We start from the raw sequence: 23,237 nt of genomic DNA on the forward strand, positions 1-23,237 counted from the left end.
TCTTTGGACAAGTCACTTAGCCTCAGTGAGTCCATTTCCTTATCTGCAAAATGTCAATGACAATATCAACTTTATCTATCTCACAGTGTTGAGAAATCTATGAGATGGTGAAAGTAAAAGGGCTTCATAAGTTCTATATTATATGCAAGGGAAAAAAATTATTATCATTGATGCCTATAACCCAGCTTTAGTTGGCATATTAAAACACAGTAATTCTATTTGAAAGCAAACATGTTTTTTTTTTTATCTATTAATATAGCTGTAAACACACGGTATGGCAAAAAAAAAAAAAAATGGCAAAGAGAGACATAATTAAGGGGAATTCAAAAAAAGAGCTACAGAAGGAATGGCAAATAATTTTCAAACAAGCTGTCTCCCATCAACTGGCAGTGGCTGCCTTGGGTACCATGATAAGGATGACCCTGAGGTTCAATGTCCAATTCCCCAAAAAGAGTATGCCATGATGGATTGGCAATGTCTGCCACGGGCACAAGGTACAAGATAATTATCTTGTATTTGGCATCTCTATTCTTGATTTTGTCACTCTTCCCAAAATAATTCTGTGAAATACATTACACATTCCCCATTATACATAATCACTAGTCTGACAAATAGCCTTATTCTGCAAAAATAAATAAATAAAACACTTTATGGAGTTAGAAGCAAGAAACTCTCAGGCATTCTTTTGTAGTTTGGCAGAGTCCAACTTAATGATCATCTAATTTAGGTTCCTCGTTTTACAGGTACAAAGTCAGAGGCCCAGAGAGCAGAAGTGGCAATGTTCTCACCTTGTGGAATTAAATGAGACTATGAATGTGAAAGTGCTTTGGAAATGACAAAGCTACACACAAATATAAAATATTTTGCTATTCTTATTAGTGTCTTTATCCATGCTTCTTTGTTTATGCACAATTACTAATTCTTGCTCAAAAGTGACGCCCCCACAAACCCAGCCTACTTCATTCTATTTTCTCATATTTATGCCATTTATATCTGAAGGAGGTTAACTAATAACAACTATTAGAGAGGCCTTGAATTAAGAAGCTTATAATATTGACTGGTGGTATCTTTTTAGGACCTGTGGTTGGAAAGTAATTTTTTATATTTTAATTATTTTGGCTTCATGACTATGAAACATTGGCACTAGAGTGGAAAAAATACTGATTGTCACATATGAAAAAAAAATGTTTCCTTATAGAAAATAGAGACTGAACATTAATCTTTTTTTCCAGTAGAGGAAATTTCACAGTGAGGAGAGCAGCAAGCCGAGCTTTTAAAATAAAATAGCCACTTCTTATTTTTATGGTTCATGTATTAGTGGTGAAGCCTCTTGCCTTTAACAGATAGCAGGTGTTGTTATTTTTACCAGTTCTTTTATTCCAAAACTTTAAAGTATGTTCTTAGCAATGACATATGTGAGACTTCCACATCTTTAATTTTTAGTGGATTAAATGTGTAACAAAAAAATGTGTGACAAAAAAATGTGAAAATTAGGTCGAATTAACCTAAACACCAATTTCCCTTTTAACAGGCATGAAGGATATGTACCAAGCAGTTATCTGGTAGAAAAATCTCCAAATAACCTGGAAACCTACGAGTAAGATTATTTTATTTGTTTTCTAAAAGTATGATATTCCTTAGGTTAGGAGGGATTCCTGGGAGGCACAAATGTTTTACTCTTGGCTACTAACCTAAAGGTTGGAGGTTCACACCCACTTAATGGTGCCAAGGAAGAAAAACCTGTTGGTCTACTTCGGGAAAGATTACAGCCAAGAAAATCCTACGGAGCACAGTTCTACTCTGTAACACATGGGGTCACCATGAGTCAGAACTGACTCGACAGCAACATGTTTGGGTTTTTAGGTTAGGAGTAAATTATAGGTTGATTATGAAAATATTAAGCCTTTTCTTTTCTTGATTCACTTTCTTCTTCCTCAACCTCCGCCCCCTAAATGAGCAGGAGAGAAGCAATTTAAATAAGAGGAGGGGAAGGGTATGGGCATTCATGTCCCCTTTTATCAAAGGGGGACAGATTGAAGGAAAAGGTCATACTGGGAATCCCAAGAAAATCAGTCTTACTTGAGAAGGACTAGACACTGTGAACAGTGGATTAAATATAAACAGATTTAAAATAATGGTTAACCACAATGCTTCCAAACACCAAAATAATAGGCAAATAAATAGGTATTAAATATCTGCTTATATTGTGTTAAGTGTTTATTTACAAGATATCACTTAAAAGAGTTCATGGGGACATAATTTTAATGAAAGTACTGAGCATTTAATAAAATTCAATTGTAGTACACAATGTACTCACCATGTATATTCATTTCCTAGCTCCTGCTGAAGGCCCTGAAGTAATGACATAGCAGTAGCAATGCTCACATCTAGCATCCGGATCTTGGTTTCAAATTAACACTTTACACTTAAGAGAGACTTCTTGGAGCAATGGTTTAGGAGATCCAGGGTTAGGTCTGGGAGAGAACAAGATGAACCTGGGCCATCTTGTTGTGACAGAAAATTAAAAAATACTCAATAATAATAATATTAATAATAATAATGTGGACATATCTAACAAACACATAAGTCGGCTGCAAGAGGCTCCCACTAACCAAATCTGGGACAATTTGAGTATCGAAATAAATAATGACAGTAATAGACTATGATCCATTGAATAAAATAATAATCCATAGTAAATACATAGATTAATAAGTAAGTAGTTTTTTAGATAAGAAGAGAAAGCTCTTGCTTACACTAGAATGCCAACTAATGAATCTAGAAGAAATTATAAACTTTAAAAATCATAGCTTTTGAAGGCCAAGTATCAACCAATTCAGGCAAGCATCATCAATATTAGATGTTACAACTAGGGAGTGAAAGTTTGATGAGGCACAGTTTAATTACATAGCTTTAAATTATCTCTGCATTAATCACTTATTAATTACAAAGTGGAGAAACCTGGTAGGCTCCATCTTAACCAAATGACCAACTTCACATTACTGAAAATGGGACCAACAGATATGTGTCTCCAGGTGTGAAGTGTTGAGAAGGACATAACATCACTCCTGCAATATTCCTGTCCAAAGTCCATAATCTGCATTTAGTCAGGAGGAAATACTAAGCAAATTCAAGTTGACATATATCCTACAAAATAACTGGCCCATTAAAAAAAAAACCAAACCAAACCCAGTGCCGTTGAGTCGATTCCGACTCATAGTGACCATAGCTATAGGACAGAGTAGAACTGCCCCATAGAGTTTCCAAGGAGAGCCTGGTGGATTCAAACTGCCACCTGTTTGGTTCACAGCCGTAGCACTTAACCACTATGCCACCAGGGTTTCCAACTGGCCCACACCCTTCAAAAACGCTAATACCATTGAAGAAGGAAAGCCTGAGAAATTGGTCTGCATTAAAGGAAAGAATAAAGAGACTTGGCAACTGAATGCACTCTTATTCCTAGGCTGGAGCTTGAACCATTAAAAAAAAAAAAAAAAGAATTATTGCAAAAATGCTATTGGAACAATTGATAAAATTTTAATAAGATTTGAAATTAAGTAATAATATTGTATCAATGTTAAAATTCCTGATTTTGGTAATTGTACTGTCGTTATGTGAGTATAAGTTTTATTAGTAAATCACTGAAGTACTTAGGCATAAAAATCTACTCTCAAGTACTGAATCAAAAAAAATTATTGTTATAAAAGAGTGCTACTATTCACCAAGTGTTCCCAGAGAGACGGCAGTAGACTCATGTCGCTATAAATTCTAGAGAAGTGCTGGTGTGGTCAACATTTAAAAATAACAAAAGTTGGGCCGTACAACATGAAAAAATTACCTAAGAAATGCACTTGACCAGACACTAAACACTTCTAATGATCGCATTTCCAGTATAAAAATCTCTGTGTCTATTGTAACAATTTTCTCTTCCATGTGCACAATATCCATCTGCCTAGAATAAAAATGTGTAAATATTCAGGGTAGGAAGAGAATTGCCTCTTATGTGAGAATGTCACCCGATACTGTGATCTGGTCAATTAGGAATTTAATAGAAATACTTCGGAGTTGAAGAGCTTTTTTGGATTCTAAATATAATTGTTTAGGTACAAATTTTTTTGTAACATTCTTCACCTTGAAAGTTTACTGCATTTTTTTTTCATGTGTTTAATAAATGTTGAGAAACCATAAAGTTTCAAAATTTATAAGTTTGCCCTCAGGGAGCAGAAATGTTATATTTTAAAATAGTTGTTTTAAAGTATATTTTTGGAAACAACCTAAAAGTTCCTCTCCAAAAAAGCAGGGGATTGGTTGAGGGTGGTGCATCCATTAAATACTATGTGCTCATTAGAGAGAAAAAAAAAATCTACTCTCAAATCATTCAGAAGAAAATATTTCTATGTATGCATATATGCATCTGTTTGTATGGCTGTATATCTATCTAGAGGGGCTGGTAAAGCAAATGTGCAAAATGTCAGCAATTGTTTTAGCTGGGTGAAGCATACATGGGAGCTCTTTTATACTATTTTACAACTTTCCCTTAAGTTTAAAATTATTTCAAAATAACAAAAATTGGCTTACACCAAAAAAAGAAAAAAAAAAGCCAAACCCGTTGCTGACGAGTTGGTTCTGACTCATAGCAACCCTAAAGGACAGACTAGAACTGCCCCACAGAGTTTCCAAGGAGTGCCTGATGGATTCAAACTGCTGACCTTTTTGTTAGCAGCCATAGCGCTTAACTACTACACCACTGGGTTGAAGAGTACTAGCTAATGAGGACTTCTGTTAACTCATTAGGATTCGCAGTAATTCAAATGTGATCAAGTGGTGTTGTACATGTAGAAATTGTTGATATATGTTTTGCTGTGTATCTTTTTCAACAACAACAAAACAAAGTGTTGCTGAAATTCTTACAGGTTCAGTAATGAAGAGCTATCATTTTCTGAAAAGTCTTTCACCTGCCACTCATTTTGAAAAAAATTGGCTCAGGTATGTGGGAGTAGCCCCTCCCTCAGCTAACAGGAAAATCATCAGTTCTTAGAATATTTGAGCTTAAATGAGGTATACTGGGCAGACTGAGGTTCCTAATGAAATATATATGAGATATGCTTAAATAAAATAAAACTATATATTGAACACCTCCAGAAAATGGGTAGGCATTTATTTCCAGTGTTCACTAAGAAGCTGGGAAGTTTTATTTGTATTTCTTTTTCTTTTCATTAGAGTTTCTTTGTTTATGATAAAAACCAAACCGTTGCCATGGAGTCGATTTTGACTCATAGTGAGTCAAGAGTAGAAATTCCCCATAGAGTTTCCAAGGAGCGCCTGGTGGATTTGAACCGGTGACTTTTTGGTCAGCAGTTATAGCACTTAACCACTATGCCACCAGGGTTTCCTTTCTTTTTTTTGGTTATTTATGGTAGAGGGGGCAAACTCAAAATTCTGAATATAATGCAGTACGGGATGGTGGGACATGGGTAAATAAAAAGTATATACCCCAAAACATAAACCCTTATCTAAAGGTATCCTTAGTCATTTTTAAAAATAAAACACCACATCATACAACAAATAAAAAATTTCCGGACCCTATTTTTCTGCTATTATTAGCTTGCATTCTTTACATTATGAAGTCACAGCTAGAGAGTAAAATAACTTACAAGCAAACATCCAGATATTTAGTTTACTTCTAGGTATATAAAAAATGCTCAATATGATGATTTTTTGTCCTTGAAATTAATGTTGTCACTTTCAGGTGATATCTGTGTGAGAATGTGGCACATAATTATGGGCAGTTAAATTGATTGGATTGAGTTCTCATGCCTTTGTAGGGTGGCTCTGAGTCTGAATGAACTCTATGGCAATGGGTTACCAGCTTTTGTTTGGGGTCATGGCCTTGGGCAAATTACCTCACCTGTTGGCTCTCAGATCCCTTCTCCATAAAATGAAAAGTCAGATGGTAAAGGAAGGCAAAGCACTCTTAATGATGTCCCTCCCCTTTCATTGAACTCAGGGTAGCTATCACTATTAGATATTGACAGTGTTACTTACTGAACCCAGACGTGACCTCAAAATCCTTTTCAACGCACAGCTCAAGGCAGCCACTACTCATGGATTATAGCTTGAATATGATGAAACATATTTGCCAACCAAGCAAATAATCTGAGAAGCTGGATTATATGAAGAACTCGGCATCAAGGTTGGAGGAAGATTTGTTAGGAACCCGTGATATTCAAATGACTCAACCTTGCTTGCTGAAAGAGGACTTGAAGCACTTACTGATGAAGATCAAAGACCACAGCCTTCAGTGTGGATTATGCCTCAACATAAAGGAAACAAAAATCCTGACAACTGTACCAATAAGCAACATCCTGATAAATGGAGAAAATATTGAAGTTCTTAAGGATTTCATTTCACTTGGATCCACAATCAACGCCTATGGAAGCAGCTGTCAAGAAATTAATGTATTACATTGGGCAAATCTTCGGCAAAAGACTTCTTTAAAGTGTTAAAAAGCAAAGATGTCACCTTGAGGACTAAGGTGCACCTAACCCAAGCCATGGTATTTTCCATTGCCTCATATGCATGCAAAAGCTGGGCAATGAATAAGGAAGACCAAAGAATTGACAGCCTTGAATTCTGGTGGCGGAGAAGAATATTGAATAATATGATTTACTGCCAGAAGAACAAATAATTCTGTCTCAGAAGAAGTACAGCTAAAATGCTCCTTAGAAGTGAGAATGGTGAAGCTTTGTCTCACGTACTTTGGACGTGTTATCAGGAGGCCAGTCCCTGGAGAAGGGCATTATGCTTGGTAGCTTAGAGGGTTATCCAAAGAAAGGAAGACCCTCAACAAACGGATTGACATGGTGGCTGCAGTAATGGGCTCAAACATGCAGTGATTGTGAGGATGGTGCAGGATGGGGCAGTGTTTCATTCTATTGTACATAGGGTCACTATGAGTTAGAACTGACTTGACGGCACCTAACAAAACAAAATTTGCCAGCCCTCAACTACGTAATCTCCAAGAGGCCTTTGAAGTGTAAGATACTGTTCTGTTGTAGAATGCAGATATACTGAATCAAAATCTACAGTTTAACAAAATCTCCAGGTGATGAAAGTCTTATTTATAATAAATTTTTGAGAACCACTGTTCTACTAGTGGTTTTCAGGGTCAGTCCCTAATGAGCAGCATTAGCATTGCTTGGGGACTTGTTAGAAATGCAAGTTCTCTGCAGGGCTTTGAACCAGTTCATTCTGGCAGAATGTTCAAAAAGCTCCGGAGGATCCACTAATTCCCTTATTCATTACTGCTCTGAAATAGCCAAACAAGTTTGATAAGTGGTATTCCTTCCCCAGAGCCTTGGTAGTACAATGGTTAAGAGCATGGCTGCCACCAGCCACTCCTTGGAAACTCTACGGGGCAGTTCTACTCTGTCCAAGAGGATTACTCTGGGTCAGAATCGACTCAGTGGCAATGGGTATTCCTTCCCCAACCAGAACTTTTCTCCTAGATGTATTGATTTCCAAAACTGGTTATTAACTGATGATTATTCTACTTCCTTTTACCTAGTCAGTTTTCAGGGAGACCAAGATGGTGGCTCTAGTATTTTTAGACCCAGTATTTTTAGGGGACATAAAAATAAATAAACCTCCATCTCCCAAAATCACACATATTTTTATTTACCACTTTTTATTCCTTTTCACCAGACCTCAAAAATTTAAAAGTAATATAATTACTTTGCAGAAGGTCTTGAAGACCAGTCTTAAAGAAGAAAATACTACAGTTCTTTTAAAAGGATATTTGCTTAACTTTCAAATTTGTGTAAAATTTTTATAGCTGCCCTAGCATCATCCTATGTATAACCACCCACTGAATTCTAAAATGAGAAAGATAAATTTTTTTTAATTTTATTATGAAATATTTCCAAAGTACACAAAAGTAGAGAGAATACCCAATACCCAGCTTCAACAATTATCAATATTTTGCCAGTCCTCTTTCATCTGTCCCCTTCAGTTAAAAATGTTATTACACTTAAAAGTAGCATGTTTTTCCTATAGAGCTTAAAAGCCTTGGTAGAAACAGAAAATGACCAAATGGTTTTCCTGCCTTGTATTTTATAAATACATAGTAGAATTTAATAAGTGTCATTGACACATGACTTTTTATGCTTTCAGGTGGTACAATAAGAGCATCAATCGTGACAAAGCTGAAAAACTTCTGTTGGACACAGTAAGTCTCCTTAACGTTTCTTTTGACTTAAAATGAATTGTGCTTTTTTTTTTTTTTTTTCCAGCCATGCCGTGGTTTATGCGAATGCACTGGGTTGCTATATTAGATGAACAATGGTTGCCATGTTTCGTGACAGTAATCTGGGAGTTTACAGAACTAGCAAATGACAGGATTTTCCAGTAACCATTACTTTGTATAGAGTCCCTGGATGGTCCAAATGGTTAACATGCTTGGCTGTTAACCAAAATTTGGAGGTTCAAGTCCACCCAGAGTCTCCTTGGAAGAAAGGTCTGGTAATCTTCTTCTGAAAAATCAGCCATTGAAAATCCTACAGAGCACAGTGCTACTCTGGCACACATAGGGTTGTCACAAGTTAGAATTGACTCAACAGCAACTGGGTTTTTTGTTGTTGTTTCATTTTTTCATACCTTGGACAGTAGCTATGGATGAGCCTTAGAGAAAGGGACATGGGAGGATGTCAGGAAAGGTATGAAAAGCTATGAAAGGAAGGTGGAAAGATGGTGAATACTGTCAAAGAATAATTCAAAGGCATATACAGTAGTTTGTTATTATTATTATTATTTTTACTTTGTACAAGGGAAACTGGCAATAAGTTGATTTCATCTATCAAAGGCAAAAACATAATTTCTGTAGGAGGAAAACCTATTGCTATCGAGTTGATTCCAACTCATAGCGACCCTATGGGACAGAGTAGAACTGTCCCATAGGGGTCCTGAGGCTATAATCTCTACAGAAGCAGACTGCCACATCTTTCTTCCATTGAGTGGCTAGTGGGTTCAAACCATCAAGATTTCGGTTAGCAGAAGAGTGCTTAACCACTGCACCACCAGAGGCTCGTACAGGATGAAAAGGGAAAGGGGAAAAGGAAAAACCATATTTAGGAGCAGTGAGCTTTGGCTTTTCTGTCTTTGGCTAAATCACTGATTACCAAAGAACAAGTTCAGTTACTTATGGATCCTCCACAATACCCTGTGTGTACCTGTGACACCCGCATAAGAAGCAGCCTCTGTATCACATCTGTGTGTCAGTATCCATCTCAGTCACGGCAGGTCTGCCCATTGCGTTTATTAGCGTTTCTCAGCATAAACTCAAGTACCAGGCCATTTTGCTGAGCACAGAGCTAGGCACTCTGGGGTGCTTGAGACAGGATCTTTGCCCTCAACAAGCTTTGAACTCTATTGGGAAACAAGGCAAACTCTGAAGAAAGAGTTAGAGGATAATCTAAGATAAACTATGAACAGATAGGACAGGCCCAGATAGGGAGTTCAGAGAAGCCCTAGAGAGAATTCAGGAAGACTTCATGGAGGCAGGGGAACTTAGCTGGGAAGGGCTCTGGTCTGGCTCTACAGCGATTCAGCACTTAAGCTGTTTCCTGTGGTTCCCAATAGGCCACACGTTAGAATCACAGGAAAATTAAAAAATATATAGATTCCTAGATCCCACCCAGACCTACAGAATCAGAATCTCCAGAGTTCCTTCCTGGGAATCAACTTTTTTTTTTTTTTTTGAAAGTCCAACCTGTGTTCCACTCGTGGGCAGCCCAGCACCTCGACCCCCAACCTGTGTTAAACCAAAAAACCAAGCCCTGTGCGGTCGAGTCGATTCCGACTCATAGCGACCCTAGCAACCTGTGTTACTATAGTATTATTGGATATTGGATGCCATAGTAAAAATTGACTAATAAGGACTAATTGATGGGGAGTGCAAAATTAATTAAAAACCTGAATTATACTGTGTTTAAACAAGTGCAGGTTTTGTTTTTAATTTTCCATCGCTTATCAGTTAGCAAAGTGTTATCTATTACCAAACCAAACCCAGTGCCCTCGAGTCGATTCCGACTCATAGCGACCCTATAGGACAGAGTAGAACTGCCCCGTAGAGTTTCCAAGGAGCGCCTGGCGGATTCAAACTGCCGACCCTTAGGTTAGCAGCCGTAGCACTTAACCACTAAGCCACTAGGGTTTCCGTGTTATCTATTTAGGAGCTCTTAAAACCGCCCACATTAATGACTAGCTAATTTCATTTTTACATTTTTTTTTTTTGAGGCACTTAAATACATTTTGCTTGCTATAGCATTTGAAACATCACCCCTTTCTAATAGTCTGAACTACGTTATCAAATCCTCCTTAGATAATATGAGGGTAAACTTAAGTGGGTTCTTGTCATATTCTCTGTAACTGAAACTGAATGGCGGTGTTCATTTCTTTTTGCTGTTGCTTGTATGCTGTTTGAAATAATAGCTGAAGAGTTTCACGGGTATATTTAAAAACCAGTCGCCATGGAATCAACTCTGACTCCTGGCAACCCCATGTGTGTCAGAGTAGAACTGTGGTTTTCAATGGCTGATTTTTCAGATCGCGCCAGGTTTTTCTTCTGAGGTGCCCCTGAGAAGACAAACCTCCAACCTTTCAGTTAGTAGCCAAGCGTGTTAACTGTTTACACCACCCAGGAACTCTGGGTGTATTTAGTGTCCCCTTAGGTAACAAATGGAAACCCTCCTGGCATTGTGGCTAAGTGCTATGGCTGCTAACCAAAGGGTCAGCAGTTGGAATCCACCAGGCACTCCTTGGAAACTCTATGGGGCAGTTTTACTCTGTCCTGTAGGGTCGTTATGAGTCGGAATCGACTCCATGGCACTGGGTTTGGTTTTTGGGTTTTACATAACAAATGTAGTACTCTTACGAGGGGAAAATTGGTTCATTTCATTAACTACAGCTCCCAGTATACTGCCCCATATGTATTTCTCCATTCCTGCTGTAACTCAACATCCAAAACTGTATCTAGCACAAAGCAGTTGCTCAATAAATATTTGTTGAATGCATGAATGAATATATCAAACACTTAATAAATGTTTCTAAATTAACAATCATGCTTAAGGAGAGCCTGGCTGATTCTAAGTAAAATTATGGGAGCATTTCAAAAATATAGACTCCTGGACTCCAGCCTTAACCAATCAGAACTTCTAGGGGTGACACCCAGGTGATTCTAGGACTTACTCAGGTTTGGGAACCAGTGAAAAGCCTCTCCTAACGAGTCCTATGAATTCTTTGTATGTTTCTGCTTCCAGGAAGCTTTCCATGCCCTCCCCCTTCCTCATAATGGAACGTGGTTCCTCCTGCCTTTGAACCCCTGTGTTTCCGTAACAGTCCTCCTCCAGTGGCACTGCGTTCACTCTACTGTGAATCGCAGTAGTTTCTTTTCCAGCCTTAGCCCCTCTAGGTAGAGGGTAAATGTCTTAGGAGCTGGTACTCACTCTGTAACTCAGTACTTCTTGCAGCACCTCGCACATTCAAAGACCTGAATTTCAAGCAGGAGCCTTATCCAGGGCGCTGATTTATCATACTCTCATGATTCAGAGATGCTATTAACGATGCAATTTTGACTTAATAACAGGTTTATTTTAGGAGAATAAAAGAACCACTTCGAGAATAGAAGATGTCAGATACTCTTTAAGTATAATGCAGTGTGACAAGGCTATGAATTATCCATTAGTGTTTTTCACAATAACCTACCCTATGTGCCAAGATTATCTTCTGTAAGGTCATCTTCAAGTCACGTGGACAGAAAGGAAGAAATACACTCATAGCACTGCCAACATGTCTCAGAGGGAGGGAGACAATAGAATTAATACTTCTAGCAGACAGTATGCCATACTGTGTAATAATAATGGCCAATAATATCCCTTATAGTCTTGGTTCTGGTATTGTGTTCTAGGTACTGTTTTATGCACTTTAATTCTCACAACAACCTAATGGAAGTTATTTTACAGATGAGGAAATTGAAGCTCATATATTTAATCAGTAATTATCTGGAATTCACAAAGTTTTAGTCTGTTGGGGTTAGAGTTCCCTTCAAAGATTCTCTGGTCCATCCGCCTTTTGTACTACAGTTGGGTAAACTGGGGCCAAGTTCAGAGAGTGAATCGGTTTCATACTCTGAACTAGAGCAAGGAAGATTCTTCACACACACACACAGAGTTAATAAGGGAGTAGTATACAAGTTACTTTTTGTTCACTCATTCCACCAGTTTGTATGTATATCTCACCTCCTTGGCATGTTTGATTCTTTTTATTGTTGCCTCTTTATTTTTCTAGTAAAAAGTAAACTGGGACCTTGAGTATGTCCCAAGGGAGCAAGGGATGCCCTCTGGTTGCATCCCATAGGTCAGTGCCCCCTTTCATGACAGTAATATGAGTGGTTACTCTTGACGCTCCAATGTCCTTTATGGTTGTGACTTCCTCTGAGCTTTTGGCAGGAAGTAGGTCGTATGGCACGTGCTGCCTGCCTTAGTTTCCTCAGAACTCTTGGTTGCCTCAGCCCCAAAACAGAGTTTCCTGTCACTATCACTGAATGCTACCCAGAGCAACTACAATAAAGGAAGGGAGTGCTTCAGAAAAGCTGGGCCTTCCATACTCTGCAGAGCTGACTGACAGACTTACCTCTCCTTTTTCTAATTCCTCTGAATTGTTTACTCTTGTTAATAACTGGGCCCCATTCTGATTATAAATTTTTCAGAAAAACAATGGCTTCTTTAAAAGAAGAAGAACAACAGTAACAAAACATTCTTAATTAAATGGAAGAGACGTTCACCCCATCTTCTTCACAGACAGTTGACAAACTTCTGGTCTTTTTGGTCTATGTTTCTATCCCCTAAGAGTAAGGTACATCTTCTGATAAAGTCTGACTCTGATAAGGTTTTGTTTCTTCCTTCTTGAGTTTAACCCATCACATTAGAATGAAGCAAGACCAAAAGTTATGTTATTTAGCAAAAAGGCAAAACTTCAAAGCCAAGCTATGCTACATGCAACTCATGGATGAATCTCACAAACAGGATGTTGAGCAAAAAAAAAAAAAAAACAGACATAAATTCGCTATTCACTGTAGCCAAAAGGTAGAAGCAACCCAGATGTCTGTCATTTTAAAACAAAATGTGGTACATCACACAATGGAATATCACTCCGCCAGAAATAGAAATGATACACGCTACAGCATAGATGAACATTGAAAACATAATGCTAAGTAACAGAAAGCAGTCCCAGAAGTCAGTTGTATGACTCCATTTTTATGAAATGTCCAGAACAGGCGAATTTATAGAGATAGTAGATGAGCGTGGCAGGGGTGCCAAGGGTCTGAAGTATCTTTTTCGGAGATGGAAATGTTCTGAGACTAGATTGTGGTGATGACTGCACAACTCTGTAAATTTACTACAAATCAATGAATTGTGCACTTAAAATGGGAGAATTCTATAGTCTGTGAATTGTACCTCAAAAGTGGTTTTTAAAAAGCTATAATATTGAGACGGGAGGAACCCCTGAATCTGCCACTCTGAGAAAATCTTCAAACCATGAACTGAAATTATCCCCTGAAGTCATCTTCAAACGAAATAGCTATTTAGCTAAACTAATAAAGAGTGTTCACCATGAAAATTGTTCTTTTAAATAATTATCTATACGAGATCACATTATCAATAGTAACTCTAAAGCATAGCCAGGGCAGCCCCGGCTCACGGCCTTTTGGGGGATGGGAAGCTGCGGCTCAGCAACAGAGATCTGAAGATTCAGGTCTTAGTTTCAAATTTCAGAATAGGCTCTTGAAACTCTCAGAAGAGTTTTAAAAGTCTGTTTAGTACTAAAACCCAAAGTTTATGTGGTAAACTATAGGTTTGGCAAAATGCATAATAAGGGCCAATTTTCCCTTAACCCCCAGGAGGACTGGAACAGAAAAGTAGATGAGGGCCAATTGGAGGAAGCAGGTTCTGACTCCGTACAAGGACAAGCTTTCCTAACTACCAGCGCTGGATTGGGAGGGAGACTACTTGTCAGAACTGTTATAAATAGGAGAAGTATGTTCCAGTTAAGTCAGTGGGTACTACACCCAAATGTCTTTAAGAATCACATGGCAAGCTTTTAAAAGCCCAGGCACCGGGGTTCTACCCCTGGAGACCCCAAGTGCATAGGTCTGACGTAGAACAAGGTCAGCTGTTGGTGATGGTTGTTGCTGTTATTTAATTCTTCAGGAGACTTTAATCATCAATAAAGTTTGGTACACAGGGGTTTAGAGAGTTGGGCTTGATCAGTGGGTCTCAACCAGGGCTTCCAACTGGTTAGAACCCCAGCTGAGAATTTGCATTTCCACCCTGTCTTGATTATTTAGTGCTCCTATAACAGAAATACCACAAGTGGATAGTTCTGGCAAGCAGAAATTTATTCTCTCACAGTTTCAGAGGCTAGAAATCCAAATTCAGGGTGCCAGCTCCAGACGAAGGCTCTCTCTCTGTCAGTTCTCGGGGAAGGTCCTTGTCATCAATCTTCCTCTGCTCTAGGAGTTTCTCAGCCCAGGGACCCTGGGTCCAAATGATGTGCGCCACTCCCAGTGCTTCTTTCTTGGTCGCATGAGGTCCCTCTCCTCTCTGCTTCATTCTCTTTTTTGTATCTCAAAAGAAATTGACTTAACATACAACCTAATCCTGTAGATTGAGTTCTGCCTCATTCACATAATTCTAATCCTGCCTCATTAATATCATAGAGGTTCAAATTTGCAACACATAGGGTAATCACATCAAATCACAAACTGATGAACAGCTAGACAATACTAGGAATCATGGCCTAGCCAAGTTGACACACATTTTTGGGGGACACAATTTAATCCATAACACACTCCGAATATACTGAATCAGAATCTACATTTTAACAAGATCTCCAGGTAATTCTTATGTAGGATAAATTTGGGAACCACTGCTCTACTAGTGGTTCTCAGAATTGGTTCCTAACCAGCAGCTTTAGCATTGCCTGGGAACGTGTTAGAAAAGCAAATTCTCAGCAGAGGTTTGAACCAGGAGGAACCAGTTCAAAGGCCTGCTCTCAACCAGGGCATTTTGTCCCCCAGGGATGTTTAGTGATACCTAGCATTCAGTAGGCAGAGACCAGGAGTAACTGGCAAACATCCTACAATGCATAGGATAGCACCTTACAACCAAGAATTACCTGGCTCAAAAAGTCAGTTGTGCCGAGGCTGAGAAACCCTGGGCCTGATAATCACTACAAGGTCCTTTCTAACCCTGAGTTTCTAGGGTTCAAACAACTAGCATGACCCTTTACTTGGACAATTTTTTGCAGTGCAGACAATCCATCTTCAGGGCTGGGGGATGGCAAGGTTTGTGCCACTCAAGATTTTATGTACTTTGCTGTATATATGACAAGTGTATGCCCTCCACACAAGGCTCCTGCTTAACTCCAGCCTTCACTTAAAGACAAGCCATGCTACATGCAGTACATGGAAGAATCTCACAAACATGATATTGAGCAAAAGTAGTCAGATACACATTAACTATTCATCACAGTCAAAAGGTGGAAAGAACCCAAATGTCCATCATCTGATGAATAAAAAAATGGACACACAAAATGTGGTATGTCCATAGAATGCACTATTTTTCAGCAATACAAAAGAATGTGACCCTCACTCTGTCAAAGTTAAGAAAATCATAATAATAGACTTTGTAAATGTTACCAGCACAGGATTACAGCTGGGCAGGAATAGGGTTAGGCATGAAGTATTTAAAACAGAACTAAGATTTAGAAATTCCCACTAGGAATTGAATCAACTGGTATATCCATTCACTTGGCTTATTTCATCAGTCCTAGCAAAATTGTCAAGGTGGTAAAGGGTACATTTTCAGGGTGCTCCCTTCTCCCCACTTCTCTCATGCATCCAGGAGCTTAATATTCATTCTCCTCCTACCCTCCAGCAAAATCAGCAGTCTGGAAAGGGTCTGAGGAATACATTCCCACTAAGGAACTGACCAAGCTTCCAGAAGTGTTTCCGTCCTTGAAAGGATGGAAAGTGTCTTCTAATCTTTGTTGAATGGAGGCACCATGGTGTAGTAGAATGAGCTGGGGCTTTGCTGACGTGCCAAGGTTCATCTCAGCTCCACCACTAACTAGCTGTGGGATCGTGGGAAAGTCACTTAAACACTTTGGAACTCAGTATCCACATGAGTAAGCTGAAGATAGTAATACCTAGATTGCAGTGTCATATTGGAAAATATCTGTAAAGAGTATGGTATATGGTCATCCCCATGAGGGCAGAGCTTGTGTCTGTCTTTATTCATTGCTAATCTCAGTACTAGGACAGTGCCCGATATAGTAGGAGCACAAGAAATATTTGTTGAATTAATGAATGAAATGGTAGCCATTATTACTGACAGTCTACTTTATGACAAGCTAACCTACACTAGTTCTTCCTTTTATGGGCAATAAAGTGTAGCTGAGTGTATAAGCCTGGTTTCCTGGGATCACTAACCTTCTATCCTTCCTAACCATTCCAGGGCAAAGAAGGAGCCTTTATGGTGCGAGATTCCAGGACTCCAGGAACATATACTGTGTCTGTTTTCACCAAGGCTGTCGTAAGGTATGGTCCTAACTTAACTCAGCAATGTGGGGAGAGATGCTTCTGAGGTGGATGAGTGATGGGTAATGCACAGCAATGTCAGACAATGTGAAAGGCAGAGGGCCACTAGAAATTGTTTCCCAGTTCTGTCTGAGAAAACCAAAGCTAGGGAGGCTAAGGACATAACCAAAGTCCCTTAGCAAGAAAGTGACAGAGCTGGGGCTGGACACAAGTTCCTCTTCCCAGTTAGCATCCTGCATACACTGCTCTAAAAAAACAAAATGCCTGATCCTGAGGAGTTTATAATTTAATATATATGGAGTGGGAGAAAAGATACTTCTGGTTGGAAGCAAGAAGATGTGACTTCTAATCCTGGCTCTGCTAATAAAACTGCCTGTCATTTATTGGAGGGCAGTGGTGGTTCAGTAGTAGAATTCTCACCTTTCATGTGGAAGACCAGGGTTTGATTCCTGGCTAAAAAAAAAAAGATGTACCTCAAAATCAGCAAAGAGAAAAGGCACATGAGGTGAAATCTGCAGGAAACCAGGCACAAGCTTCCAAGAGTCTTTCCCCGTGGAGTCACCAAGGACATACTTAATTCCTCAAGCAATGAATTGTGACAATACGTGCAAAGTGTTGTCTACCAAAAAAGTTCATTGGAGGCTCAGTGTCCAGAGTTTAACTGGGGGCTAGCCACATAGGCACCCTGCCTAGAATGTGCCCAAATTCCAGACTCCCAAAAGAAAAGCAGTTATTTGACATAAGCCACTTTGTTTATAAAGAGTTTTGGCACAGAGACACTTTTATCAGTTTGGGAACCCTCCCAAAATCCAAGTTCCAAATATCACCCCAGGGCTAAACTTACAAGCAGATCTTTCAAAGGATAGCAGTATCAGGCCTTTGTGTTAATTCTTTTCTGACAAAGTCAAATACATATGAAAGGGCAATAGATGCTTCCTCAACATATGCTGACGATTAATTATATTCATAAAGCAGAGAAGGAAAATGGGCAACACATGTGATACCCATTTTGTGGTCATGGAAGAAATATCACCAGTCCATCATGGCACTGTTTGCAGTTGGGTCCAGACACAGCTTCAGAATCCATCTTAACACAGCACTCCTGGCACCCATGGTAACCTGCCCAGACTGGCACACAAGTTGAAATGTATCTGCCATCCTTGCAAGAGGTCAAGAAACAAAGCTAATAGGGATCTGATACCAGTAGACGTCTTTGCATCCAAGCATTGCTTATTAATAATCACAGCCCTTATGTTTCATTTAAGTGAGAACAACCCCTGTATAAAGCACTATCACATCAAAGAAACAAATGATAATCCCAAGCGATACTACGTGGCTGAAAAGTACGTGTTTGATTCCATCCCTCTCCTCATCAATTACCACCAACACAACGGAGGAGGTGAGTTCTAGAGGTCAAAGCGGAGAGGTACCCATGCAAGGGAACTTGGATAAAGAGGCAAAAGCCCAGCCTGGTCTCTTCATATCACACAAGGTGATCATAAATAATAACCAAATGTACAGATAGAAAAAGGTGCCAAATATTTGAATATATCATTTATTTTCCACTAGAAAACTCTGCTGTTGAAATCATTAAATGTCATTACTTGCCCACCTGTGCTTATGAGTCTTCTCAGGGAGGGTGTGAAACCAGTGCTTGGGTCTTTGTTTGGGATTTGTTTTTCAGAAAAAAAGTCGCTTTTGTATTGGATTCTATTTTTTCCTGATGATGTAACTTGGACAGTTGCTTCGGTAAAGCTCTAACCCTTCTCGTTTTATTCAACAGGTCTGGTCACTCGGCTCCGGTATCCAGTTTGTTCCTGGAGGCAGAAAGCCCCGGTCACAGCAGGGCTGAGATATGGTGAGCAGTGCATTCTAGAATATTGTGCATTTGTGCTAAAACTCATGTCTTTAAAGGACTAAGGGAAATTGTAATGCACTTTTCCATGAGCCTAACTATTCCCCAGGCTTCTAATTACTATTAAAACAGGTAGGCTGTGTAACGGGAGATAGCATGCACAAATGAACATTTACAATATGTGCGAATAAGAGAAGTGTACATGTGAGCACATTATCTAGGTCAAATCGGTGTCCACTGGTTTTAATTAAGAGTTCATCAACGAAGTATTTTTTGAGCTCCTACTTTGTACGGAGCACTCTACTAAATGTTATTAGAAAAATACTAGTAAACAATGCTTTAGCACTGTGCTCCCACCTATCTGCTAGAAATTTCGTGTTATCTACTTTGTTGGGGGGTGGAGGAATCCCTGGGTGGCACAAGTGGTTAAGCGGTCAACTGCTAGCCAAAAGGTTGGCTGGGGGTACACATGGGGTTGCCATGTGTCAGTGCTGACGTGTCGGCAGCTAACAACAACAACAGCTTTTTTGAGGATTGGCCTATTGGAAGGGCTGTAGGCTGGCAGCACCCAGGAGTATTAGCTTGAACAGCAGAGTTTTAATTATTTTTTATTGCCTTTATTCAAGCATGCATCACCAGTGCCACAGCCCCTACTGTACCTTCTTGTCCTCCAGGCCTGTTTCACCCATTTATGACTAACTGCCTGGAGCCTGGAGCCATTTGCATTTGCATCCCCTGGCTCAGATGGTGTGCTGGTTGGGGAGAGAGCTGGTGTAATTTTCATGTTGTGTCTCCTACATTGTGTGTGGGTGCTGTTGAGCCTATTCCAACTCGTAGTGATCCTATAAGACAGAGTAGAACTGCACCACAGGGTTTCCTGGGCTGTAATCTTTATGTGAGCAGATCACCAGGTCTTTTGTCCCGTGAATCTCCAATTTTCAATTAGCTGCCAAGCACTTAAACATTGCATCTCCAGGGCTCCTTTCTCTTAGGTTAGTCATTCTCAAACTTCGGTGTGCATCAATGTCATCCAGGATGTTTATTAAAAATGTTGACTGCTGAAACTTTCCCAACACTTATCCAAACCTAAACCCTGGGTGTGGTGTCCTAGAATCTGCATTTTAAATAAGTACCCTGGGTGATTTTGATATAAGTAGTTAGAGGGCAAACTTAAAAACTGCCTTGGGCTCTGTCCCCAACCAGCACCATGACTGGCCAAAGTAGGCACTAAATACTGTTTTTGTTGAGTCTCTGCCTCAAAGATGTAGAAATCTGAATGTTTATCATGTTAGACTAAGGATATTAGACTAAAAAAAAAAAAAAAAAGGATATTAGACTAAGGATCAAAAAAGGATAATGCTTCTTTAGCCTTCTTATGAAGATAAGGTTATTGTAATATCTGTAGGATTTTCATGTGTCTATGCTAGATGGCATCTCAGAGATAACCCACTCATTTGCTAATGAAAAGCTGAGACACAGAGCCATTTTATTTGTTAACTGTGCACTTATTGAGAGCCTACCATATGCCAGGCACTGTGCTAGGTTGTGCCTCTGTACAAGCTCTCTTTGAATATTCTTCACCCCGGCTAATGCCAGTGGAGTGCTGTGTACATAGTGGATGCTCTTGATAAATGAATGAAGGAATGAATCAGCAGCCTAAATAAAATTTGCCCTACGTGAAAAATGGCAATGACAAATTTTCAATCAGTTGTAGAAAATGGTTGGGACCTTACAAGAACTCTTTCATTTAGTTTCATTAATATCTTAATTAATGCTTTTCTCCTTCCCCTTGGCATGTAACCCCATACATGTATTTTCAAGGTTTTAAATGCATGCCCTGTGTCATTATTTAGAAAAAATATATAATAATTATATCTATAGTTCTTGTGGTAGAAAGATGTGGTGATCTGCTTCTGTAAAGATTATGGCCTTGGAAACCCTATGGGGCAGTTCTACTCTGTCCTATAGGGTTGCTGTAAGTTGGGATCGACTCATCAAGAATGGGTTTATGATAGTTCTAAGTCTACAGCTTATACCATTCTCCATCTTTGGATCATATTAACAAAAGACTAAAATTCTGCATAGGAGCTATAAAGCCTTCCGGTAGCCCTATACTTCCTACCTACTGCTTGCCAACCCTGGAAAATCATCTCTGTTTCTTTCAGGGAAATGGGTGATCGATCCCTCGGAGCTCACTTTTGTGCAGGAGATAGGCAGCGGGCAGTTTGGGTTGGTGCATCTTGGTTACTGGCTCAACAAGGACAAGGTGGCTATCAAAACCATTCAAGAAGGGGCCATGTCAGAAGAGGACTTCATAGAAGAGGCAGAAATCATGATGTGAGTGGTCAAAACAAAGGATACAAAGAATCTTTGTGGCAGATGTTCTGTGCTGTGCTCTTTAGGTCCCACTCTAATACCATGTCGTGCTACCTCCCTGCTCAATACCCAGTGGAGGCTTCCTACTGCACAGAGATAAAAATCCAGACTCCTCACCATGGTCTACAAGGCTCTCCATGGTCTGGCCTCGCCCACCTCCTCAATCTTATCTCCTACCGATCTCTACCCCTGGTCCAGACATACCAACCACACTGATCTCTGCCCATCCTCAAACACACCCAGCTGCGTCCCTGACATCCTTCAGGCCAGATGTCAGCCCAGATGTCATCTGATAGGCCTTTTCCACACACCCTGTCACTCTCTCAACTCACTATATGGGGTTACCTTTTTTTAAGCTGTGTTTACTTTTTGCAGCCTGGTTTCCTCTAGAATGTAAGCTCCACGGGGCAGGAGGTGTCTGTCTTATTTGTCATAACACTGATGTCTATCACAGTACCCGGCACATAATAACTGCTTGGTAAATGCTTGTTGCATGAGTGATGTCTAGGAAGGAATTGTATGAGCCAAAAACGTAGAATAATTGAAGAAAAGAGCTGACTGTTGGAGTCAAGTTATCACTAGTGCATTTGCTAGGGCAATAATGATCACTTGTATTTGAATAAGGTTTTCAGGTTACAAAGCTCTTTCAAAAACCTTCTCTCATTCAGTCAAATCCAGATTTTCTCAACCTCAGCATTATTGACATTTTGGACTGGATAATTCTTTATTGTGGGGGCTGTCCTATGCACTCTAGGATGTTAGCAGCATCCCTGGCCTCTACCCTTCTCTTAGTTGTCTAGTAGATGGCTTTAACAAACAGAAATTTATTCTCTCACAGTCTAGGAGGCTAGAAGTCCAAATTGAGGGCACCGGATCTAGGGGAAGGCTTTCTCTCTCTGTCGGCTCTGGGAGAAGGTCCTTGTCATCAATCTTCCCCTGGTCTAGGAGCTCCTCAGTGCAGGAACCCCGGGTTCAAAGGACACGCTCTGTTCCTGGTACTGCGTTCTTGGTGGTACGAGGTCTTCCCGTCTCTGGGCTCGCTTCTGTCTTTTATATCTCAAAAGAGATTGAGGCAAAACATAATCTAATCTTACAGATTGAGTCCTGCCTCATTAACATAACTCCCTCCAATCCTGCCTTATTAACATGTTAGAGGCAGGATTTACAACACATGGGAAAATCACATCAGATGACAAAATGGTAGATAATCACACAATACTGGGAATCATGGCCTAACCAAGTGGACACACATTTTGGAGGGACACAATTCAATCCATAACAACCCTCTAGGTGCCAACAGCACATCCCTCTCCCACTTATGACAACCAAAAATTCCTTCAGACATTTCCAAATATCCCCTGCTGGGCAAAATTACCCTCTGTTGAGAACCACTGGTCTAGCCTGTTCCCCACAGCCGTATGAGACATGGGTTGTTATCACCCCCATTCTAGAGATGGAGAAGCTGAGGTTTGACACACAGTGGAGAGCAACAAGAAGACATCTGTAGGAGCCACATTCCATCTTCTGTCTCTTATTTACAGAGACCACATATCCTGGTTTTCCCAGAACAGTCCCGCTTTATGTCCTTGTCCAGAAGTATTACAGATAGTATCCCCTTTCATTTTCAGGAGTGTCGTAGTTTGAATGTTAAATTATATGGTGACCTCAACTCTGCCCTACAGAAGATATTGGGAAGGTTTGAACAGAAAAGGCTATTTTTTCTTTTTCTATTACTGGTAATGATCAGTCCCATGCAATACAAAGCGCTAAGCCACTCCTTCACTTACCAAATTTCAAAAAACACAATCAAATATATTTTTTGTTCTGGGTAGTGAATTTTGTTTTCGAAACCACGAGTTGGATACAATGTACTGCACTTTTGGGAGACTGGGTTTGGGTCATCTCATCCTTTGTCTTTTTCCTCCAGGAAACTCTCTCACCCCAAACTGGTCCAGCTCTATGGGGTGTGCCTGGAGCAGGCCCCCATCTGCCTGGTGTTTGAGTTCATGGAGCATGGCTGCCTCTCAGATTACCTGCGCAGCCAGCGGGGGGTCTTTGCGGCGGAGACCCTACTGGGCATGTGCCTGGACGTGTGTGAAGGCATGGCCTACCTGGAAGATGCGTGTGTCATCCACAGAGACCTGGTAAGAGGGTATGGGGCACAAATCCAGGTCCAGGATGAAGGGGCAGGTCCCACTGAAATGCAGGGCTACCAAGTCTGAGGTTGCATTAATAAATAACAACTCACAAACCATCTACTCTTCTCTCTACGTCTTTCTTCCTCAACACACTTTGGGAAGTTCTGGTGGGAAATCGCAAAGTCCCTGGATGGTGCAAATGGTAAATATGCTTGGT

At 40.0% G+C, this 23,237-nt stretch overlaps 1 protein-coding gene across 1 annotated transcript in view; it reads left to right on the plus strand.

Annotated features, from left to right (window-relative positions):
• The window catches only part of ITK (IL2 inducible T cell kinase), an 82,557-nt gene that overhangs the window by 45,563 nt on the left and 13,757 nt on the right, over positions 1 to 23,237 (plus strand). Inside the window, exons 7-13 of the mRNA XM_049874208.1 lie at positions 1,532 to 1,597; positions 8,170 to 8,224; positions 16,569 to 16,651; positions 17,917 to 18,050; positions 18,435 to 18,509; positions 20,672 to 20,843; positions 22,810 to 23,026. Coding sequence (XP_049730165.1) covers positions 1,532 to 1,597; positions 8,170 to 8,224; positions 16,569 to 16,651; positions 17,917 to 18,050; positions 18,435 to 18,509; positions 20,672 to 20,843; positions 22,810 to 23,026 — 802 coding nt within the window. The remainder of the gene's footprint in view (positions 1 to 1,531; positions 1,598 to 8,169; positions 8,225 to 16,568; positions 16,652 to 17,916; positions 18,051 to 18,434; positions 18,510 to 20,671; positions 20,844 to 22,809; positions 23,027 to 23,237) is intronic.

Source organism: Elephas maximus, chromosome 2 (genome assembly GCF_024166365.1).
Source record: "Elephas maximus indicus isolate mEleMax1 chromosome 2, mEleMax1 primary haplotype, whole genome shotgun sequence".
Classification (NCBI taxonomy): Eukaryota; Metazoa; Chordata; class Mammalia; order Proboscidea; family Elephantidae; genus Elephas; species Elephas maximus.